We start from the raw sequence: 25,475 nt of genomic DNA, 5'->3' as shown, positions 1-25,475 counted from the left end.
AAAATTAAAGTTTTTGGTATAAGGAAGTGGCGCCATCTATTGAACGTACTGAAATGTTAACTTATGTCGAAGATAATAAATGGCTCGATAGCAGTAATAATAGCATGCCCCCTGTTTCACACCACCATCACACAAAGTTTGGTTGAGGTAGGCCTAGCGACCTAGGATCAGATAGATAACAGTCACACACAGAGATTTTTGTGCGTTATAGATATAAAAGGAGAAATTCATCACAATTTGGAAGAACAAGAAATAAAAAATTTTAAAAGGTTTTATCATTGAAATCACTCATCGTTAAAATGTTTTTGTGTTTTATATTTCTTATAGAATAACTGATGCGTACTGTGTTGTACTTAGCAAGCACTTGTAAAATTGATCAAAAGCAGGATTTTTGTTTGTTTGTAGTTGGGCACAAACATAAAGAATAGCATATCTGTATAAGTATGCAGACTTGTCGCTGAACCACTGGGTATATATAACTGGCTTGAGTTTGTTTGTGAGCAAACTAATCCACACTGGGCTATCTACTGTGTTGAATGTTGGAAATTGAACTACATATGTTAGCACTATAAATCTGTAAACACAGCACTTTTCCACTGAGGAACAAAACAAAAATGTGGAACTGAATCATACTAACAAGAATATAACCTGATTTTCAATAAATAAAAAAAAAACGTTCAAGGTACAAGACGAAGCACTGTATATATAAACGATTTTCTCTTTATTTGTACTGAAACAGTGACTTAAGATGTCATCTTTCTTATGACATTTATACATACATTACTACTGAATGTATTTGCTAAGGTGTTCTGTACCCTAAAACGATTTGTTTCATAAACCTGTTGTTGATGGTGTTATACACCATGATTTTTCCAGAGAGATACAGGTGGAAAGAATATTCTGAACAACAATTGGGCATCTTTTCTGAAGGCTCGTTTCAACTGCTCAATACCAGGAGAATTTCCTTTTTATTTCAATGAGATACGTAAGTTTACACTGGGTTCAAAAGAAAAAGCTGTCCATAATATTTGTTTTCTCTTAGGCTTCAATTTTTATGTTTCTTGTTTTTTTTTTCAAATGCAACAGAATCTGTGAACTAAATTAAGTTATCAATTACCTATTTCCATTTCAAACATAGGAAAAAAAGAAGGACATTTTTATTAATATCTAAGAATGTGTTTCTATGGAAAAGAAAGAATGACACTTTGTTGATTTCTAAGAATGTGTTTGTATGGAAAAGAAAGAATGACACTTTGTTGATTTCTAAGAATGTGTTTGTATGGGAATGACACTTTGTTGATTTCTAAGAGTGTGTTTATATGGAAAAGAAAGAATGACACTTTGTTGATTTCTAAGAATGTGTTTATATGGAAAAGAAAGAATGACACTTTGTTGATTTCTAAGAGTGTGTTTATATGGAAAAGAAAGAATGACACTTTATTGATTTCAAAGAATGTGTTTATATGGAAAAGAAAGAATGTCACTTTATTGATTTCAAAGAATGTGTTTATATGGAAAAGAAAGAATGTCACTTTATTGATTTCAAAGAATGTGTTTGTATGGAAAAGAAAGAATGACACTTTATTGATTTCTAAGAATGTGTATTGAATACTTTGTTGATTTCTAAGAATGTGTTTGTAAAGAAAGAATGACACTTTGTTGATTTCTAAGAATGTGTTTGTATGGAAAAGAAAGAATGACACTTTGTTGATTTCTAAGAATGTGTTTGTATGGAAAAGAAAGAATGACACTTTGTTGATTTCTAAGAATGTGTTTATATGGAAAATAGAATGACACATTATTTATGTTTGGAGATGCTTGTTGAATGAAGCACTGTTCATTACAATTATTATTTAAGGATATTTTAGTCAGTTCATGTTGGAAATCTAAAACAACAATTATCAGCCATCTTAAAATTACACTTCTGAAAAGATTTTCCTTTGTAGAGGCAGAAATAGTTACCTTAATGTGAGTTGAAATAAAAAATAATAATTTATGTTTTTAGTCTCAGAGGAGGTCAGGCTATTTTGTATCTCATAACTTTACATCAACTCTGTGGACAGAAGTAAAATTAGTTGGGGTGAATATGTACTTCAAATGTTATGAATTGTATAATTACTGCTCTATATTTTTAATTGCAATGTTAAAGTATTGAACTGTAGTTATGATGTGTAGCAGTCTTCAAGACTTCATGTAGGAAATCCATACTGACCCATTACTTCTGAATTGACAATTTAGAAATAATTAACACTAAAATTATACAACGAATGTAAGTTTTTCATTTGTTTTATTATAGATTTCAATGTTTAGTTTATGGTTAAGACATATCACAAACCTATATAAAACTGAAACACCTTTCTAACAGGTACATATATATACATACATTGTGTATAATTTTAACATTAATCTTAGATAATATATTTTTTATTTATGGTCTCATATGAATGTTGTCCTACAGAAAGCATCTACAAACATCCAGATGATGACAGCAGGTTTCATGCCATCTTTACAACGTCAATGTAAGTCTCGCTGAATATTCTGAATAAACTTTATTTCATATAACAATTTCAGCTTTACCTGTTTTGGTTTTTTTCTATTCTCTACGAATAGCAAGAAAAAAATGCAAGTCATTGTACCATACTTTGCTTGGTGGTTAACATTTGGTAATTATGTTGGGACCTCGTTCAAACTCCTAACTTCAAGTCATGTTTGTGTGATACATTTTAATAATTAACTATTCATTTTTAAATTACCATGTGATGTTTACAGTGAAAATATTCCTCACTTCTTTCAATGAGACTGAATTTGTAATAAAAAACAAATTGACTAGCCTTGCAGTTCAGATAAAAGTGTACATGACAAATATTGTTAACCTTACTGAAAAAAACAAGACTTTATAAGACTTTGTTATAGCATAAGCTAGAACTTTAGATACCCAACAGGTTCAATAAACTTGTTCTAGGAATGGACTTATGGGGTCAGCAGTATGTACCTTCAGTCTGGAGTCCATCCAAGAAGTCTTCAATGGAAAATTCAAAGAACAGACTACATCCTTTTCAGCTTGGTTACCAGTACTGACCAGCAAAGTACCAGAGCCCCGTCCAGGACTGTGTGTTAACGACACCCAGACCCTTCCAGATTCAGTTTTGACCTTCATTCAGGGTCATCCACTCATGGACTCTGCTGTTGCTCATGACAATGGGAAGCCAGTATTTTATAAGCGTGATGTTATCTTGACCAGCCTAGTGGTTGACAAAGTGGAAGTGGATGGAGTTCTCTATACTGTCTATTATGCTGGCTCTAGTATGTGCTTCATCATTGCTATGATATCACTAAGAATTTGTTGTTTCTTTTGCTACAGGTTGTGGTGTCAGTTCATCATTTAGGTCAGGGGTTGGCAACCTACAGCCTACCAGCCGAAATCATCCAGCCCTCAGTCCCCAAATGAAATATCGCTTCCACCTGGTCTGTGGTGGTCTTAAGAACGAATTCAAGTTTGTAACTTAATGTAACCCTCCATCTGCTCACAGACGTGGCCTCTAGCCCCTGTGCGGAAAGAGGTTGCCGACCCCTGATTTAGGTAAACAACCAAACTAAATTAAACTGAAGTCTCTTTGATGTGAAAATTAACTAAAAGGAACCCTGAAAAACTGTACAGTAGCACATGTTTCAACTTTGTTATGTATATTATTTTATTACTGTTACAGCTTTTACAGTAAGGAAGAATATTTTTAAAACAAGTATGATATTTTAGTCACTGGTACAAACATTCTCAAGTACACATGAGCTGGAGAAGGTTTGTTTATGTTTGTTAAAGTTCATTAATAAATATGTTTTATTTTGTAGCAAAAGGTCTTGTATATAAGCTGGTTGAATGGTATGATAGAACTAAGGAGGCACATTCTAACTTGGTTGATGTCTTTGAAGCTGTAGCACAGGAACCAATACGAGCTATGGAGATCTCCAGAAAAGTAAGTGTAGTGTAGTTTGGTTATAGACAAAAAAAGTACAATGTTACAATTTTTTTTTTCATAAACAGCAGAAAAAGTTACCTTCCAGTTAGTGTTAAACAATTAAAATCTGTTTATAAACAGAAGCTAAGGTGTAATCTTTCAGTCAGTCAGTGTTAAACAGTATCAAAATCTGTTTATAAGCAGAAGCTAAGGTGTAATCTTTCAGTCAGTCAGTGTTAAACAGTATCAAAATCTGTTTATAAACAGAAGGTAAGGTGTAATCTTTCAGTCAGTCAGTGTTAAACAGTATCAAAATCTGTTTACAAACATTGAAAAAGGGTTGTCTATTTCGTTAAAATTCAACAGCATTCCTAAGTCGTTCCAAATCCTGGTGTATATTTTTGCTTTCGACTTCACTGATTCAACCTCGCTTAAACCACTTAGTAGTGACTGATCTGACCCTAGCTTGATACAACACGAATTCAACCACAGACACTTACAGCCTGTCTTAAATATGTCTATAAAGTTTTACTTATAGTACAATATGCAATCCATAAAACATGTTAAACTGAATGTTATGGCTCAGTTCTAGCCAAGTTTAAATAAACTAAGGTTCTGAAATTCTATTTAGTTTATCTTCCTTAACCTATTACTTTCTTTCAGTGTTCTAAAGAATGCTGAATAATTATGTTCAGTTTCTGTCATTTCCAATCCTTGATCTTCATGTGTCTGGTCAACGCTTCATGGTCAGTACCCGATAAGTATTCGATTAAAAACCTGAAGTCTGTAGACTGTCAATTGTGAATTTTACAGTTTGTTGAAATTAGTAAAACTAATTTTCTGTTGTGTCTTGAAGCCTAAATGGTTTTATGATGTTAATAAAGAAATTAAAGCTAGTGAAAACAAATATACTATAATGAATGATAAGTTAACTTTAATTATTAAGTACTATAGTGCTAAACCATAAGTGACCTGGAAGGTATGGGACTCACAATCTGTGGCTTTGAATCTCATTATCACTCTTTAGTCTTGGGGGTCTTATAATGTGACAGTCAGTTCTCCTTTTTGGCCAAAAAGTAGTCCCATAGTAAGTGGTGGGTAGTGTTAATTAGGTATCTTTTCTCTAGTCTTATCACTTCAAAATTAGGGACACAGCTAGCACAGACAGCCATCCTTGAATAGCACTGCATAGAATTCAGAAACAAACTAAATAAAAACATACATTTGTTAGAAACAAAACACCAACTGCTTTAACACTGCTAGGAAAATAAGTTGATTACACGATTGTTCCTTGTATCAAACACTTCCATTTGTAATATAAAACAAATCAGAAAAGATTAATGCTGACTTGTTTTGTTTCAGTGCAAAGCTCCATAATGGGTTATCAACATTACATCCACTGTGGTAAATTGAATTTCAGATTTAATTCTGTAAACTTACCACTGACCCACCAGTGGGCATTTTGTCCATTATGTTATGAAAAGTGTTTTGTATTATACTAAATAAAATAGGATCTAATTTTTATCACAATTTATATCTGTTTAAATAGTGGAAGTTTTAGCATGAACTCGACAGAATCAATTAACATGCAACACTCATTTCAGTTTAAATGTCAGTTCCGTACATTCGTTATCAATTTTAATTATAAGTATGTGTCATTTTAGCACAAATCTCTGTACGTAGCATCAGACAGTGTCGTCAGGCAGTTTGATTTGGTAATGTGCAAAGGAAGACATGGGAACTGTTTACAGTGCACGCAGGACCCGTACTGTGGCTGGGACAAAGAGCATAGAGAATGTCGTTTTTATATGGCAGGGTAACTATAGATGAATTGTATTATTCTTAAGGTATTAAAGCTGTACATCCTCGTGTCTGATTTTTTATGTTCTGCATTCACAAACCTTTATGTTTTCATCATTGAACTAACTACCACTTGTTTCAGACACAAGAATAAACAATACACTGGACTATTTTCTGGTCCATATCCATTCAATAGTTATATGCTCTATCACTTAGAATCACTTTTATACAGAAGTTTGGTAACATCAAACTGGATAAGATCCACATTTCTAAAATTTACTCGAAAATTAAAACTTGTTTCTGTTCAAATACATTTATAATGTTCAGTTTCTTACTTACTTTTATATGTATAGGTTTTACATGGTTGTTAAAAAGTGCTGAGTGGTCACAGCCTAGATATAACAGGTCTTGTAAAACATATCTCATGAGATATGTCTGATAACTCTTACTTCTGTTTTATGTTACTGTTGTGTCAGTTGTAAGCATCTACAGAAATTTTTTATATATATATATAATAATGTCCTTTTTTTTCCTGTGCAGTCTTTTGCAGGATGTGACTAATGCAATACCTCAGATCTGTAAAAGTTGTAAGTAAAAAATTCATGTTAAATTTTCTCTTAGTTATAAAAACACAGTATCTTTAAGATCATTTTAAGGAGAAGAAATATCCTACTAAAGTTCTAAGTTTATATGGAGTGCATCATTGTATTTATTAATGTTGTATGTCTGGAGGAAAGGCACTTCATAGCACCAGTGTATAAATGTCACATTCAAAGCACACCACTCTCATGTGATAGATTTCCGTAAGTCATCTAGTGTATGAAGATAATCAATTATCAGTTCAATGGCTTGACTGCTACATCTTTGTATACATAAGCATGAACACTTATTTTATTCTACAGTTGCTTGAGGTATGCAGATGTCCAATGGATATTTAGATTGATATATATTTCACAGAACCAACTTATGTCAGTTTTCTAGGTGAAGATCCATCTTCATTATTTTGTGTAGTGTTGTGTGGGATATGTGGATGTAATTTGTCACTGACCTTTGTGTTTGTAAGTTCTCACCTGTTATGAGACATCATAACTTGCTTATCATGGCTTGGGTGTGACTTGTTTTGTATCTTGTATCTTCTTTCTGGATGGTTCTGGTGACCCAAGTTAACCATGTTTGTTTTTACAATACCAATACGTACAAGGAATATCTCTATCTTGAAAAATTTAAGTCTCCAATATGAAAACATATTTATAATCTGAAGATGTGAATATCTTCCATTGGAAATAGCTGTTACCCTTGTCATAAGTGATAAATTTTCAATTGCATCACATTATCTATTACACTATGTAACACAAATTTTGTTCCTGGATAGTATGTGTTATTTCTTAATTGCTTATGTTGTAAAATTACAGAAAATGGTCATTATTCCCTTCAATTTAGAAATTAACTTATTTTCTATGTTAAAATAGGCAAATTTGCACATTTTCATTTACATAAGGTCTGAATAAAACAACATATGAATCAAGATTTTCATGTATTTATACTAAAGTTATACAAAAACGTTTAGAAGTGAGTAGTTTTTCGAGATTTGTGACTGTAATGTAAATCATTTTCACGTATCAGATCCCAAATATAGTCTCCCATCATGTTTTCCTTATTCGCTCCCAGGTCATAAAAGCAAAGTTTGAAAGAAAAATAGGTCTTTTCCATTTACTTTAAGCATGAGCAATTGGAAACAACACTTTCTGTCCAGGAACAAGAAGTAGTAAAAATTTTGTTACATAGTGTTATATATCAAACAATTTCAAAATGTAGTTCTGGTACATGCCTTTCCACCACAACTTTATATTGACTGTAATTGTTGATTGACTTATTAATTTCCATCTTCAAAGTCGTTCTAACATAACATACTCCTTTGTATATCAATCTGTTATTTTACAAAAAAGGTTTATAAATGTTCAACGGTCAGAAACAAATATTGTCTTCATTTTTCATTATATTTTTGAGATAATTCTGAACAATGATACTTGCTGATTAATGTATTAATTTGTCTTTTGCTATAAAATCATTAACAAATTAACAAAACACCATCAACTGGAAAAGGAAAGCTGTTAGGACTTCTTTTGGTCAAGGATTTGATTGTCATCAGACCGATTGATGGAGATTTTTAATCTCGGTTATCAGCCTGGTTAATTAATTTTTGATAACATTTGGAATTCTCTTGAAAGAGTGGAAAATAAATAATTATGAAATAGTAGGACACATATCCAGAACTGTGCTGATCAGATGAATACTTTAGCCAACTAAGATGTCACAAATATCATTGTTCATTAAAGATGGGAACTGACAGGACTCATTATAACATTCCACAGGGATATAATAAACTGTGAAAGTTGTATGAAGACAAAGTATTATGTCACTGGAAAACATCTTGTTGAAACCCAAAGATTACTAAACTCACAGTTTGACCTGCTATTGGTGGTACTTTAAGAATGATTTCACTTTCCAAGTGTAGAAGCTGCATATTTCTAAATGTGATCCATTAGTTGAAATTGATAATTGACTTATAACTGGACTATTAGTCAAATAACAATCAACTAACATATTATTTTCACTTCAAACTTGTATATTTCAAATTGTCAAAAATGGGAATAATTTTAAAAAATCTAATTTAAATTAGTTAATTATTTTTTGTAAGTCACAACACTAATTAATTAATTAAGCTGAGCACCCTCGAATTAACTAAACATAATAATAATAAATCATAATGGCAACATTTCAGTTACTTGTGAAATTTAAGTAATCAAAACCGTAATAATGAGAAACAACACATATTTCAGTTCTTTGTTTCCATGGTGGTGTTAATTAACTTGATCTCAATTTTGATTGTATATTTTCTGACACTAATTGATGTAATCAGTTCTTATGAGGTGGTTATTATGTTGGTCAGTCAAGTTAATTAAGTGCTTTGTTCTTACAATTTGAAGGTACATAAAAAATGGACAGTTTTGTGGGAGCAAGTGATAATAGGAACTCAATATAAAGTTTTAATACACTGAAATTTTAAAACCCTGTTAATCCTTTTGTTACTTGTCATTCATAGGTGAGAAAAAAAAACTGATGCACGTATTCTGGGGACAGAGCGTTCATCTCAGTTGTACAGTTGTCTCCCAGGAAGTTGATAGGTTAGGCATGGGTCCACTTCAATGGATCCATTACAGCCACGAAAAAGGAACTCATCTGATTAAACCCCACCGAGATAAGTATCTTCTGACTTCAGACCATGGATTGGTCATTATGTCAGTGACTGACCATGATAGTGGTCACTACATTTGTAAACTAGGGAACAACATTTTGTGTAACTACACAGTGACAGTGGATTCAAGTAAGTGCTTTCAAAAGTGTTCCATCAGGTACAGCTTTCATAATTTTTATTTTAGTATTAAACGACTAATTATATATACATATATAAAGAAATGATTAACAACCATATAATTCATACCAGTTTTGTATTTGACCACAACTGAATTATAATGGTATAAGTGATACATACTATTGTTTAAGACATTGGTATACCAAAAGTGTTTTTGTATTATACTCCTGGTTTAAATTTCATGTGAAATTATTTAATAATTACTTGTATATTAAATACTCTTTTGTGTGTATTTTGCTATACTTTACATGTATCTGTAAGTGTTTGGAAAGTTCATTGCCCTTTTCCAAAACGTTTCTGTGAAATTAATTTGAAAGGAAATAATAAATCAAATCCCAATCAGTGAATCAGTAAAAAAACAAAAAGAACCATATATGGATATACAGCAAAATATATACAATAATAATATATAACAAAATATGTGTATAATACAACTTTTGTATGGTTATCAGCTCTTACTGTTATAAAACTCTAATCCTAAATCTATATAAATAGTTTAATAAAAAACTAGTGTAAGTGAACTGATGGAAAACTATATCACTGTTGAAAATGTAATAAGTTTTGAACTTGTCAAATATTTCAACATGTTATAAAACACTTCAGTTCTGTTTAAAGAAACAAAGGTTATTGTTACGACACTAATAACAAACTGTTATTTTTCTAAAAGAAACAAAGGTTATTGTTACGACACTAATAACAAACTGTTATTTTTCTAAAAGAAACAAAGGTTATTGTTACGACACTAACAACAAACTGTTATTTTTAAAGAAACGTGCAGTGCTCCATCAGAAAATGATTACAAGAAGATTTACTCTGATTGGTGTCACGAGTTTGAGAAATACAAAACTGCTATGAAAACATGGCAGAACAAACAAGCCGTAAGTATCAGTTTTTTGATTGAGTCTCTTATGTGCCTGATGTTTGTAAGGACTTTTTGTTACTTTATTATTTGTGTAGTTAATTTGTTACAAGTCACATAGCTTTGTATGTACAATATATACATACAGCACAACTAACAGATAGTCCTAATGTGTTGAAGTTTCATAATGGCTAGTTTTACTTGTGAGATGATGCAAGGATGCTCAGATTTTATTTAACTTGATACAGTAACTTGGCTGTGTAATTAGGTACAGCTGTATAAGTCTTTAGATGAGCTTCTGTACTATTAGTGTAACTACAACAGGAGAACCCTCATAAATAAATATTTATTGAGTGCCTCTATGTTTATTCCCCCAAAAGCAATACTTAAGTTTGTTCGGACCTTCTTGTCCACTGCAACTGTAGAAAGATACTTAAATAAATTTAAGAAAAAGCCTGATACGTTTATGAATAATAAGGGCTGGCTTTAAGATTTATTTATTTTTCTTAAAGTTAATTTAGTTAAGAGTGTGTAACAACAAAGATGTACCAATAGATCCCATGTTGTCCCAAACTGTTACACAGTGCCATTATTATTCATTGTTTCACATACAAGTTACCATTTATTAGTTGCAGATTTTACCCTGTTAAGAATCATAATAAAGAGCTCATTTCACACATCTTTTACTCTCCCATTTAATTCTACTTCTTGGATTTGTAGCCTTACATATCAAGTACCTCTCTTTTGACATTGCTAAACAATACTCTATGGAGTGCCTCAGCACAAGGTCTCTAATCTTGGGGTAAGATACACTCTGTTGCTTGTGGATTTTTTTTGCCACATCCCAGGGTTGCTAAGAGCATAAATTGGATCTTTCACATTCTCTGTACACCTCTTCTATGGGAAGATGTCTAGATACCTTCTCTCTTTCTCAACTTAATTAATTTAATAACGATATTTCTGAAAGTGCTTTTCACACCAGGAATTAAGACTCCTTGTAGTGGGCTGTATTCTATCGTTTCTGGCCATTTTCTCACCATACTGCTTTAAGTGGTGATTAACAGCCAATAGCATTGAGTTATTTATTAGATTGAGTGCCACGTTATTTTTCGGTTCACGTGTTTCACTATTTTTTTGCTTTTGTTTTCCCCAGAAAATGAAAAGTATTTCCCTGTTTCTTCACTGTCTCCATCTCGATGTAGTTATTCTATGTTAACTGAGTGGAGCGAATTCATTACATTTAATATCAACATCTTAGAAGTGAAACATTTATTAGTTGGTGAAAAAAACAAACAAAGTTGTTCGGTATAGTGTTGTATACTAATATAAAGATCAAATAAAGTATTGTGATAGAGATAAGAGATATGTAGTGTAAAACACACAAGACAGCATTGTGCCTTTAATATGGGAAGGGGTGAAAATATATATATAGAAACAAATTTAGATATGTAGTGTAAAACACACAAGACAGCATTGTGTCTTTAATATGGGAAGGGGTGAAAATATATATATAGAAACAAGTTTAGATATGTAGTGTTAAACACACAAGACAGCATTGTGTGTTTAATATGGGAAGGGGTGAAAATATATATATAGAAACAAATTTAGATATGTAGTGTAAAACACACAAGACAGCATTGTGTCTTTAATATGAGAAGGGGTGAAAATATATGTATAGAAACAAGTTTAGATATGTAGTGTAAAACACACAAGACAGCATTGTGTGTTTAATATGGGAAGGGGTGAAAATATATATATAGAAACAAATTTAGATACGTAGTGTAAAACACACAAGACAGCATTGTGTCTTTAATATGGGAAGGGGTGAAAATATATATATAGAAACAAATTTAGATATGTAGTGTAAAACACACAAGACAGCATTGTGTCTTTAATATGAGAAGGGGTGAAAATATATGTATAGAAACAAGTTTAGATATGTAGTGTAAAACACACAAGACAGCATTGTGTGTTTAATATGGGAAGGGGTGAAAATATATATATAGAAACAAATTTAGATACGTAGTGTAAAACACACAAGACAAAATTGTGTCTTTAATATGGGAAGGGGTGAAAATATATATATAGAAACAAGTTTAGATATGTAGTGTAAAACACACAAGACAGCATCATGTCTTTAATATGGGAAGGGGTGAAAATATATATATAGAAACAAGTTTAGATATGTAGTGTAAAACACACAAGACAGCATCATGTCTTTAATATGGGAAGGGTGAAAATATATGTATAGAAACAAATTTAGATATGTAGTGTAAAACACACAAGACAGCATTGTGTCTTTAATATGAGAAGGGGTGAAAATATATATATAGAAACAAGTTTAGATATGTAGTGTAAAACACACAAGTCAGCATTGTGTCTTTAATATGGGAAGGGGTGAAAATATATATATAGAAACAAGTTTAGATATGTAGTGTAAAACACACAAGACAGCATCATGTCTTTAATATGGGAAGGGGTGAAAATATATATATAGAAACAAGTTTAGATATGTAGTGTAAAACACACATGACAGCATTGTGTCTTTAATATGAGAAGGGGTGAAAATATATGTATAGAAACAAGTTTAGATATGTAGTGTAAAACACACAAGACAGCATTGTGTCTTTAATATGAGAAGGGGTGAAAATATATATATAGAAACAAATTTAGATATGTAGTGTAAAACACACAAGACAGCATTGTGTCTTTAATATGAGAAGGGGTGAAAATATATCTATAGAAACAAGTTTAGATATGTAGTGTAAAACACACAAGACAGCATCATGTCTTTAATATGGGAAGGGGTGAAAATATATGTATAGAAACAAATTTAGATACGTAGTGTAAAACACACAAGACAGCATTGTGTCTTTAATATGGGAAGGGGTGAAAATATATCTATAGAAACAAGTTTAGATATGTAGTGTAAAACACACAAGACAGCATCATGTCTTTAATATGGGAAGGGGTGAAAATATATATATAGAAACAAATTTAGATATGTAGTGTAAAACACACAAGACAGCATCATGTCTTTAATATGGGAAGGGGTGAAAATATATGTATAGAAACAAATTTAGATATGTAGTGTAAAACACACAAGACAGCATTGTGTCTTTAATATGAGAAGGGGTGAAAATATATATATAGAAACAAATTTAGATACGTAGTGTAAAACACACAAGACAGCATTGTGTCTTTAATATGAGAAGGGGTGAAAATATATATATAGAAACAAGTTTAGATATGTAGTGTAAAACACACAAGACAGCATCATGTCTTTAATATGGGAAGGGGTGAAAATATATGTATAGAAACAAATTTAGATATGTAGTGTAAAACACACAAGACAGCATTGTGTCTTTAATATGGGAAGGGGTGAAAATATATATATAGAAACAAGTTTAGATATGTAGTGTAAAACACACAAGACAGCATCATGTCTTTAATATGGGAAGGGGTGAAAATATATATATAGAAACAAATTTAGATATGTAGTGTAAAACACACAAGACAGCATTGTGTCTTTAATATAGGAAGGGGTGAAAATATATGTATAGAAACAAGTTTAGATATGTAGTGTAAAACACACAAGACAGCATTGTGTCTTTAATATGGGAAGGGGTGAAAATATATATATAGAAACAAATTTAGATATGTAGTGTAAAACACACAAGACAGCATTGTGTCTTTAATATGAGAAGGGGTGAAAATATATATATAGAAACAAATTTAGATACGTAGTGTAAAACACACAAGACAGCATTGTGTCTTTAATATGGGAAGGGGTGAAAATATATATATAGAAACAAATTTAGATATGTAGTGTAAAACACACAAGACAGCATTGTGTCTTTAATATGAGAAGGGGTGAAAATATATCTATAGAAACAAGTTTAGATATGTAGTGTAAAACACACAAGACAGCATCATGTCTTTAATATGGGAAGGGGTGAAAATATATGTATAGAAACAAATTTAGATCGTGAGTGTAAAACACACAAGACAGCATTGTGTCTTTAATATGGGAAGGGGTGAAAATATATCTATAGAAACAAGTTTAGATATGTAGTGTAAAACACACAAGACAGCATCATGTCTTTAATATGGGAAGGGGTGAAAATATATATATAGAAACAAATTTAGATATGTAGTGTAAAACACACAAGACAGCATCATGTCTTTAATATGGGAAGGGGTGAAAATATATGTATAGAAACAAATTTAGATATGTAGTGTAAAACACACAAGACAGCATTGTGTCTTTAATATGAAAAGGGGTGAAAATATATATATAGAAACAAGTTTAGATATGTAGTGTAAAACACACAAGACAGCATCATGTCTTTAATATGGGAAGGGGTGAAAATATATGTATAGAAACAAATTTAGATGCGTGAGTGTAAAACACACAAGACAGCATTGTGTCTTTAATATGAAAAGGGGTGAAAATATATATATAGAAACAAGTTTAGATATGTAGTGTAAAACACACAAGACAGCATCATGTCTTTAATATGGGAAGGGGTGAAAATATATGTATAGAAACAAATTTAGATACGTAGTGTAAAACACACAAGACAGCATTGTGTCTTTAATATGGGAAGGGGTGAAAATATATATATAGAAACAAGTTTAGATATGTAGTGTAAAACACACAAGACAGCATCATGTCTTTAATATGGGAAGGGGTGAAAATATATATATGGAAACAAATTTAGATATGTAGTGTAAAACACACAAGACAGCATTGTGTCTTTAATATAGGAAGGGGTGAAAATATATGTATAGAAACAAGTTTAGATATGTAGTGTAAAACACACAAGACAGCATTGTGTCTTTAATATGGGAAGGGGTGAAAATATATATATAGAAACAAATTTAGATATGTAGTGTAAAACACACAAGACAGCATCATGTCTTTAATATGGGAAGGGGTGAAAATATATATATATAGAAACAAATTTAGATACGTAGTGTAAAACACACAAGACAGCATTGTGTCTTTAATATGGGAAGGGGTGAAAATATATATATAGAAACAAGTTTAGATATGTAGTGTAAAACACACAAGACAGCATCATGTCTTTAATATGGGAAGGGGTGAAAATATATATATAGAAATAAATTTAGATATGTAGTGTAAAACACACAAGACAGCATTGTGTCTTTAATATAGGAAGGGGTGAAAATATATGTATAGAAACAAGTTTAGATATGTAGTGTAAAACACACAAGACAGCATTGTGTCTTTAATATGGGAAGGGGTGAAAATATATATATAGAAACAAATTTAGATACGTAGTGTAAAACACACAAGACAGCATCATGTCTTTAATATGGGAAGGGGTGAAAATATATGTATAGAAACAAATTTAGATATGTAGTGTAAAACACACAAGACAGCATTGTGTCTTTAATATGGGAAGGGGTGAAAATATATGTATAGAAACAAATTTAGATATGTAGTGTAAAACACACAAGACAGCATCATGTCTTTAATATGGGAAGGGGTGAAAATATATGTATAGAAACAAGTTTAGATACGTAGTGTAAAACACACAAGACAGCATTGTGTCTTTAATATGAGAAAGGGTGAAAATATATGTATAGAAACAAGTTTAGATATGTAGTGTAAAACACACAAGACAGCATTGTGTCTTTAATATAGGAAGGGGTGAAAATATATATATAGAAACAAGTTTAGATATGTAGTGTAAAACACACAAGACAGCATCATGTCTTTAATATGAGAAGGGGTGAAAATATATATATAGAAACAAGTTTAGATATGTAGTGTAAAACACACAAGACAGCATCATGTCTTTAATATGGGAAGGGGTGAAAATATATGTATAGAAACAAATTTAGATATGTAGTGTAAAACACACAAGACAGCATCATGTCTTTAATATGAGAAGGGGTGAAAATATATATATAGAAACAAGTTTAGATATGTAGTGTAAAACACACAAGACAGCATCATGTCTTTAATATGGGAAGGGGTGAAAATATATGTATAGAAACAAATTTAGATATGTAGTGTAAAACACACAAGACAGCATTGTGTCTTTAATATAGGAAGGGGTGAAAATGCAGAGAGAAATAGAGAAGGGAAAAAGGTCTGTATTCTGGAATAGCCAAAAGAAATAACTACAATATTGGAAAAGTAAATGCCCCCAAATTTCATTTTACTTTTAAAATGTTAACGTTCCTCATATGAAAATCCTGAAGAGTGGGTATGTATTTTGGCATTAACCTCTTATATACTGGACTTTTTCTTTAAAACAAAAAGTAAGGTTTTTTTAGTTTGCTTTTGACAGCTGTACATATTAATTAAACAAAGGGTATTTTGACAGCTGTACATATTAATTAAACAAAGTTTATTTTGACAGCTGTACTTATTAATTAAACAAAGGTTATTTTGACAGCTGTACATATTAATTAAACAAAAGTTATTTTTGACAGCTGTACATATTAATTAAACAAAGGGTATTTTTGACAGCTGTACATATTAATTAAACAAAGTTTATTTTTGACAGCTGTACATATTAATTAAACAAAGGTTATTTTTGACAGCTGTACATATTAATTAAACAAAGGTTATTTTTGACAGCTGTACATATTAATTAAACAAAGGTTATTTTTGACAGCTGTACATATTAATTAAACAAAGGGTATTTTTGACAGCTGTACATATTAATTAAACAAAGGTTATTTTGACAGCTGTACATATTAATTAAACAAAAGTTATTTTGACAGCTGTACATATTAATTAAACAAAGAGTATTTTTGACAGCTGTACATATTAATTAAACAAAGTTTATTTTTGACAGCTGTACATATTAATTAAACAAAGGTTATTTTTGACAACTGTACATATTAATTAAACAAAGGTTATTTTTGACAGCTGTACATATTAATTAAACAAAAGTTATTTTGACAGCTGTACATATTAATTAAACAAAGAGTATTTTTTGACAGCTGTACATATTAATTAAACAAAGTTTATTTTGACAACTGTACATATTAATTAAACAAAGGTTATTTTGACAGCTGTACATATTAATTAAACAAAGGTTATTTTTGACAGCTGTACATATTAATTAAACAAAGGTTATTTTTGACAGCTGTACATATTAATTAAACAAAAGTTATTTTGACAGCTGTACATATTAATTAAACAAAAGTTATTTTTGACAGCTGTACATATTAATTAAACAAAGGGTATTTTTGGCAGCTGTACATATTAATTAAACAAAGTTTATTTTTGACAGCTGTACATATTAATTAAACAAAGGTTATTTTTGACAGCTGTACATATTAATTAAACAAAGGTTATTTTTGACAGCTGTACATATTAATTAAACAAAGGTTATTTTTGACAGCTGTACATATTAATTAAACAAAAGTTATTTTTACAGCTGTACATATTAATTAAACAAAAGTTATTTTGACAGCTTACATATTAATTAAACAAGTTATTTTGACAGCTGTACATATTAATTAAACAAAGGGTATTTTTGACAGCTGTACATATTAATTAAACAAAGTTTATTTTTGACAGCTGTACATATTAATTAAACAAAGGTTATTTTTGATCAGTTTTCGTATTTTTGCACAAAATATACATGATATATAAATGTTTTCTTTCTGTATTTGTAAATGATATATGTTGCTTCAAAGGAACTATGGTAAAGAATACGAATATTTTTCTGCAGTGTTTGATACATAATTCAGAATAAATTCAATAGAGATCAGAAAAAACACACAGTATATTTAGTGCCATCTAGTGACTGTAATACATACTAATATGTGACAAAAATTGGACAAATTATTAAAAATGTGGTAAGAAGTGGTTTGCCTGAATTAACCTGGGCTAGTATTTTTTGAAACATAGGGGGTGTCTGAGGTAATAACTTGAGCAAGTCATGAAAGGAGTTAAAGTGTAAACTTTAGCAGCAGTTCTGATAACATCTTACCATAATCCATTAAATATAGTTATTGTTTCATGTGGTTCTTTCACTTTTTGGAATATTATTTCAAAAATTTGCTGAATTATTACAAAAATCAATCAACATTTAAAGTCTCTTTTAATACTGAAAAGGGCCCAGTATGGCCAGATTGTTAGGGCACTCAACTCAAAGTCTAAGGGTCACAGGTTCTATTCCCAGTCCCATCAAACATGGTTTTCTTTTCAGCCATGAGGAAGTTGTGATGTGATAGTCAATCCCACAGTTCAGTGGTTAAAGAGTAGCCCAAGAGTTGGTGGTGGGTGGTGATGACTAGCTGCCTTCCTTCTTGGTTTTACACTGCTAAATTAGGGACAGCTGGTGCAGATAGCCCTGGTGTAGCTTTTCAATAAATTCAAAACACACACACTTAATACTAAAACAAAATGGCCTCAATAATTTATTTTATCTAGTCATTTGATGTATTTAACAACAACATATATTTTTAAAAAATTAGTAATTCACCAATAATTTGATATTCTAAAACCATTATGTATATAATATATATATATTTTTTTTCTTTTTAGAAATGCCATGGAACACACCCAAATGATGTGACCTACCAAGGAAGCCCGTCTCTGTAAACAAGTTCTTTGACAACCGGTGTATAGAAGATGGAAGAGAAACTGTTATAAGCATCAGAGTGTTGTATAATATCTGTCTAGTATCTGTGATTATTTGTCTACATGTTTGTTTGTTCTTCAGACTTCTTTAGGACATAATTTTGAAATTTGCTTTCTAAAGTTTTCACTTTTTTTCTTTGGGCAAGAAAAGAAAACTGAAGCTACCGTTTGCATTACTATGCAACTACCACAAAGTTGCATTAAGAGGAAAATTATGCCAATGTTTCTAAATTCTCTGTCAACGTGTATGTACCATCTTTTCCATAAAGGTACAAAATTTTCAAGCACTGACAAAACAAATAATAGCCGTTAACCATATAGTACAGTCGTTTTGTGGCATAAAGTGAAATAGGGAGTTTCTACCATCCTCTCCGTGAGATGCAAAAGTGTTCCATCATCAGATGAAGTTCATAATTACTACAACTTTCTCGATGGTGGTGAAAAACTGTTCTGACATTAGGTGAAGTCTGAGGTTGCTACAATCAGTACCACTGACATGTTGAAGTTTTCTTTTGTCAGATGAAATATTATTATCCTACTTGTCCTCTCCAGAAATGTTTTGTCACCAGGTGATGTACGTGGTTGCTACCATGCTCTCTATGGTGAAACAGAAGTGCTCTAAAGTCAGGTGAAAATTGGAGGTTCCCTCTCTCTTCTCCACGGAGGTGAGATAACATATCGGAATCAAGATAGGAAGTGATTTACTGTCATAATTCCTTAGAGGTACTACAATGTTTCACTGCCTGGTGAAACAGGATATAACTTCTATCCTGACATAGAGGTGCATCAGGATCAGTTGGTGCTGGAACTGGTTTCACAGTACTCCTCATGGAGATACACCAGACTTATGAAACAAGAGTTGTAAGTGCAATCATCTTAGTATAAAATCAAAGGATTGTAACTTCCATCTTTCCTATATAAATTGATGAAATTCCATGATGCTGGTTGAATCAATAGACTTTAGCTCCAGTGTTAGTAGCCAAGTTACTGTAGAACTGTGAAAATTAAAATAAAACCTTCCCTTTTGTGCAGTACTATGATTGTGCCAATTGGAACTTACTAGTGTTTCCACTCTAGTTGTTGATCTGCAGAAGAGAAATAACTGTAATGTAATGGGAAATCATTAATTATGGAACCTTTCATGGTATTGACATATGGACATTATGCTTGTGTACCAAATGAACAAGCAAAATGACCATATATTTATGCTTTAACCTGGTGCCAAAATATTGTAACTTTTATTACCCTTATGAGAGTCTACAAAGTATGAGATGATTACTGATGTTACCAATAGGATCTTCTGGAAAATGTCAATGAATAATCGCATTTTTTGTAACTTCCAAGGTAAGAGGTCGACAAGTCTTGTGGCTTATGGATTGGCAAACAAGCAACTTTTTTATATATTGCATAGTGAACTGGAGTTAAAAATTAGAAAGACTGTGAGTCATTGAGATCCTAGTGGTGTGCAAGATAGTGAGTCAGCAAGACTCCTAATAACATAACATTGTAAGTCAAGAAACAGCCTAGCAGATTATAATATAGTGACTCAACAAACAATTTAACAATGTGTAAGATAGCGAGACAACAACAACAAAAAAGCCTAGTAACATACAGTGTCATGTGACATCTCAAAGTCCAGAATTGTGTACACTACAGTGCCAATATGAAAACTTTTTAAATTTATAAAATGGAGAAATGATGTGTAATCTTTCAACATTTAAATTAATAAATCTCAAAAAAAAACTTTATGACATGTAGAATAGGACTTAAGAACCCCAGTGGTTTGTTTGGTGAATTTAGAATTCATGGATTGTGTAAGAGAAAAGTTAATAGAATATATTGTGATGCATAGGATGGAGAGTAAGCATATAAAATAATAGACTAGAAAATAGTAATATAAGGAAAATAATTCATTTTAAGAAGTAATAAAGGATGTACCAGTTTGGGATTCAATAGATAATCCAATAATTGTGGGTTGAAGTAACAGTTTAATTTAATAAAATATAGTTACAGTGTTGATCAAGTGGTATCATGTGTTATGATAACTTAGTTAGGAACTGCAGTAACATTTAGCATATCCTGTTAAGAAAACAAATTGTTAAGTGAACTTTTATGAGAGACAAATGGTTTAATCAACGCTATCGATAGGGAATTTTGTGACACATAAAGATGTGTAGCTGTAAAAAAACACTTGCGAATAATGTATTACAATTTAGCTCTAAGTGTCGTGACATCAGAATTATAGTGTGTTGTGGAAAGTTCTGTAAAAATTGAATCATTTACATAATTTCCTGAAATTTGAGATTTCTTAAAGTTTTAAGTAGAAGGTGAATTGGTCATTTTTATTGTAATAAACTTCAAGCTAAACAACAGCAACTTTCTACATTAATCTGAGAATTATTTGAGGATTCCTATACTTTTTGCTGTTAGTGGAAGTAAGGGGTTGAATGGGTTTGTATTTCATCAAAGGGTTTAGTTTTGTGAAAATGTTTGTGGTATTGTAATTGATCATAGATTTAAATCTCAAGATTAGAAAGGAATGTGACAACTAGTCCTTCAAGCTACCTACCTCTCAATTTTTTTCCAGTCCAAATTATGACCAGAAAGTATATACAAAACAGGGTCATTCTTTAATAATTAACAAAATTTATATTTTAAGATTTTTCAAAGTGTTTGTCTGTCTTTTTCTGTTTGTTTGTTTAAACTGTGAACTTTTGTGCATTTTAAAATACAGTAGTTAAGTTGAGACAGCATATTTTATCTTTTCTTACTTTTATAAGTTATTTTATATAGTTATTACGAATAACAAATAGTTGTGTCTAGTTACAGTGTTTCACATATTTGACTCAAAATGTTGGAAGATTTCTTTTTGGTCCATCATTTTCTTATCTGAATATAAAATAAACAAATATACACAAAAAACCTTTTCATTTATTTTACAATCATTCCATCTAACATAGAATCTAATGATTTATATTTTATTTATCATTAAAGACACCAAAGAATACATTTCAGTGTTGCCTCATATGAGAATTTAATACGAGAATATTGTAAATGAGTGGGAAGCTATATTGGTCATGCTACTTGTAGAGTCTTTCACTGTCCATCTTATAGCTAACTTCCTGTACTAGGATTATTTTTAGATATACAGTTAAAACAAGAGATACATTTTGATACTTTGTCGTTTAAAACCAATAAACTTTCAAAAGTGAGGTGGGGAATATTCGTAACACACAATTCCAGACTTATGTAACAGTGGTCTAGAGGGAAGGAGGACATATGGGCCAATGGTAGTCAAAGTGCTAAATCGAATTTATAAACAAAACTTATTGTAATGTTCTTAAACCTTCCCATGTTTATAAGTTTATTCTCAGAATTTGGTTATTTTTTTTCAATATAAGTAATTTGAGAAGTCTCTGGCTGAACAAGTTTACTGTTTATCTGGGATATTAGGAATACAAAAAAGTTGCAGCAAGAGAATCTTTCTGGATCAGATGGTGAATTCATTGTATTTCATTCATATAAAAATACATTAGTAACTCGTATCTTTGGCTCCTGCTACAGAATATTATAAATGCTACATTTGTGATCTTTTATTATTTTTTCAATGAAATATTAAAACTATGTGCATGAAAGAGATGAAACTGAAAGACGGTTTCAGTTTTGAAACATTTAGTTTGTTTCATTTCGTGTTGGGTTTCTCTGTTGCATTAAATATTGCAAAATTAACAATATTTTTTTAAACTAGAAAATGATTTCTTCTCAGAATTAGTAGAGAGGTTCTGTATTACTAGTAGCACTTTTGAAATTCAACATGCATATTGTTGATTACGTGTTTGATCGGTAGTTACGATGTGGTAATTTCTGTACTTGTTGGTGTAGCATGGATACATAATAATTAAATGTTTTAAATTAGATATTGTAACATTTCGTGGTCAAGAGTAGCTATCTTTATGTAAACTACTAAAGCATGTTGCTTGATATTAAAGATAAGTGAGGTAATTTTACAAACATCTGATTCACTTAACATTGGAGAAAACCAAGTGTTCATCTACTCTTAAAATGTGATCTATGTATGATGGTAATCTGTGTAACGTGAAGCTAAGTTAGTCTAGGAAGAATTACTTTAGGATTATTCATGGGATCTTCTGATGTAGTTTTTGATAATAGATATTCACTATCAACTCAGGAGATTGACATAAAACATTGTAGGAACTGAGGTGTAAAAGTATAATCTATTTGAACTGATATTGTATCGAATAATATAACTCAACAGAAGAAGCTGTAAAGTCATTTTTTACTTTCTTGGTATAATAAAGCACATGAAAATTCTATCTGGCTCAAACACTTGTATGATAAAGGTTGAAATATTTCCAGTTAACCAGTTTCAACCGATTTTTCTGCAGAAGTATGAAAAGAGTAATCCATTGTCAATTGTTGTCACGTTTTCTGGGACGGCTAGTACGAGAGTGTAAATTGGTTAACACTGTTAGTCCTCATTAGCCAACTAGTACTGTACCTGTAATACATGTGACTTTATTATTACTGTGTACTTGTAAACATGACTTCTGTGCCAAAGGCAGGAAATCTGTAGTTGTTGTTGTACTTTAATATTGAGTGTATACTTATATTACCATATTAATTATCTTCTATGATTACGTAAAGTCACTATAGTTGATCATTTTAATAATAAAGCTTTCAAGTCCATATTTTAAACGATTGAATACCATTTAACAGTTTAGGCTTACGAAGAGTATTACAAAATAGTTAATATTAAATAATAACTGTAAAATATACATAATGGAATATTGTTGCAGTTTTGAAGCGTATTAAACACTGGATGTCAAAGAGAGAGACTATACATTACTTTATATCATAAACTAGTACTCTATTTCAGTTTCCAATTAGGGATAAAGGAAAAGAACGTAGAAGCCATGTTGAAATAACTGTAGAGTAGTTCTGTTAATATGTAGGTTATGCGCTTATCCCAAGTTAACAAATGTGTTATAGAAAATATTATATACAAAAACACTCACATAGAGATATATCTTTGAATGTTACTAGAATCTAAAGCCTTAAACATTCATACCTTTAGTGTGTGTGTGTTTCAAAAAGCATTGCTCAATAAATATTTAGCCACTTGTCCAATATAAATGAACACTTGAAGTGTCAGTAAATTGACACTTAATAATATCCAACGGAGCAATCCAACAAATGTGTGGTATCAATGTATTAGTGAATTCCTTGCAAAATGTGTAATGGATATGCAGTCTAGTGTGAAGCCTGAGATGAACCACTACGTTATCTAAAACATGTAACTTTTCCTATTTACCTAATGAATTTATAACTTAACTGTGAGGGAATACTCATAGCTTTGAAAGATTTTTATCATGCATTATACCAAGTCACGTGCTAATTTTTGTGTCGTGATGTTTTAAATATGTAACATTATGTAAATTATAGTCTTCATTATTTGTTGTTACTAATTCAAAGAATCCTTGTATCTGTGAATTAATTTAATTAAAAACTTCATATTAATGTGGATCTGTTATGTTTTTTTGTCTTAACGACCAAATGTAAATTACTAATGGGTTGGAAATTATAATAACTTTTTAAATAACGTCTATATAAAGAAAAACAAGGCGCCATGAAGGAAACTTTTGTTTACATTTTATTTTAAACATATATTTCTCAAGCAAAAAAACTATGAGTTATCTTTTCTCGTTTCACGTGTCAACGAAGCTAATATAAATATTTTCTTTTCTCATTTTGACCCGGCATGGCTAGGTGGGTTAAGGCGTTCGACTTCCTTTCGCATCAAACATGCTCGCCCTTTCAGCCATGGGGGCATCATAATGTGACGGTCAATCTCCCTATTCGTTGGTAAAAGAGTAACCCAAGAGTTGGCGGTGGGTGGTGATGACTAGCTGCCTTCCCTCTAGTCTTACACTGCTAAATTAGGGACAGATAGCCCTCGAGCAGCTTTGCTCGAAATTCAAAAACCAAGCCATCCAAACCGTAATTCTGCATTTAGAACGCATGGCCAAGCGCGTAAGGCGTGCGACTCGTAATCCGAGCGTCGCGCTAAACATGCTCGCCCTCCCAGCCGTGGGGGTGTATAATGTGACGGTCAATCCCACTATTCGTTGGTAAAAGAGTAGCCCAACAGTTGGCGGTGAGTGGTGATGACTAGCTGCCTTTCCTCTAGTCTTACACTGCTAAATTAGTGACGGCTAGCACAGATAGCCCTCGAGTAGCTTTGTGCGAAATTCCAAAAAACAAAACAAACAAGCATTTAGAAACTAGAATTAAAAACATTTTTGATGGGCCAACTGTGGTTAGTGTGCCAAACTATAGAGCTGACATTCTGTGTTTCACCTCTTGTTATAAGATTCTCAAGTAAAACAGGCTTTTGTAAGAGTTTTGGATAGGTCTACTTCATAATGGAAGAATTGATAAAAAATTTACGAAGTAAATCGAAGTTTAGGAAAATGGCTGAGTAAGTAATATTTATTTATATTGCAAAGTAACGAAACACAGTTGGATTCTTATGTGAACATTCAACAGTGAAGTGGTCAGCAGTTACCATATCTTAAGATGTGTTCTTGCCAAATGACTTCCGTTATAAAGCACGTAAAACTAAATTGAATCCAATACTGCAGATATACGAGACACATTAGATATACCCATAATGATTAATGTTACCCACGTGACTGTTCATTCACATACAACATAGTAAAGGCTGTAACCTCCAGATATTATCTACTCAACCATTGAAAGATACTACTGTCA

At 31.3% G+C, this 25,475-nt stretch overlaps 1 protein-coding gene across 6 annotated transcripts in view; it reads left to right on the top strand.

Annotated features, from left to right (window-relative positions):
- Positions 1 to 24,224, top strand: part of LOC143222369 (semaphorin-2A-like) — a 222,792-nt gene extending 198,568 nt beyond the window's left edge. For all 6 annotated transcript variants that reach the window (XM_076448814.1, XM_076448816.1, XM_076448813.1 and 3 more), the window contains 9 exons: positions 877 to 985; positions 2,459 to 2,519; positions 2,963 to 3,303; positions 3,847 to 3,971; positions 5,618 to 5,769; positions 6,294 to 6,340; positions 8,857 to 9,138; positions 9,955 to 10,064; positions 18,588 to 24,224. In XM_076448814.1, the coding sequence (XP_076304929.1) occupies positions 877 to 985; positions 2,459 to 2,519; positions 2,963 to 3,303; positions 3,847 to 3,971; positions 5,618 to 5,769; positions 6,294 to 6,340; positions 8,857 to 9,138; positions 9,955 to 10,064; positions 18,588 to 18,644 (1,284 nt within the window). In that variant the 3' untranslated portion in view covers positions 18,645 to 24,224. The remainder of the gene's footprint in view (positions 1 to 876; positions 986 to 2,458; positions 2,520 to 2,962; positions 3,304 to 3,846; positions 3,972 to 5,617; positions 5,770 to 6,293; positions 6,341 to 8,856; positions 9,139 to 9,954; positions 10,065 to 18,587) is intronic.
- Positions 24,225 to 25,475: the final 1,251 nt, after the last annotated feature.

This window comes from Tachypleus tridentatus, chromosome 8 (genome assembly GCF_004210375.1).
Source record: "Tachypleus tridentatus isolate NWPU-2018 chromosome 8, ASM421037v1, whole genome shotgun sequence".
In the NCBI taxonomy this organism is placed as follows: domain Eukaryota; kingdom Metazoa; phylum Arthropoda; class Merostomata; order Xiphosura; family Limulidae; genus Tachypleus; species Tachypleus tridentatus.
This window is presented reverse-complemented; position numbering and strand designations above follow the sequence as displayed.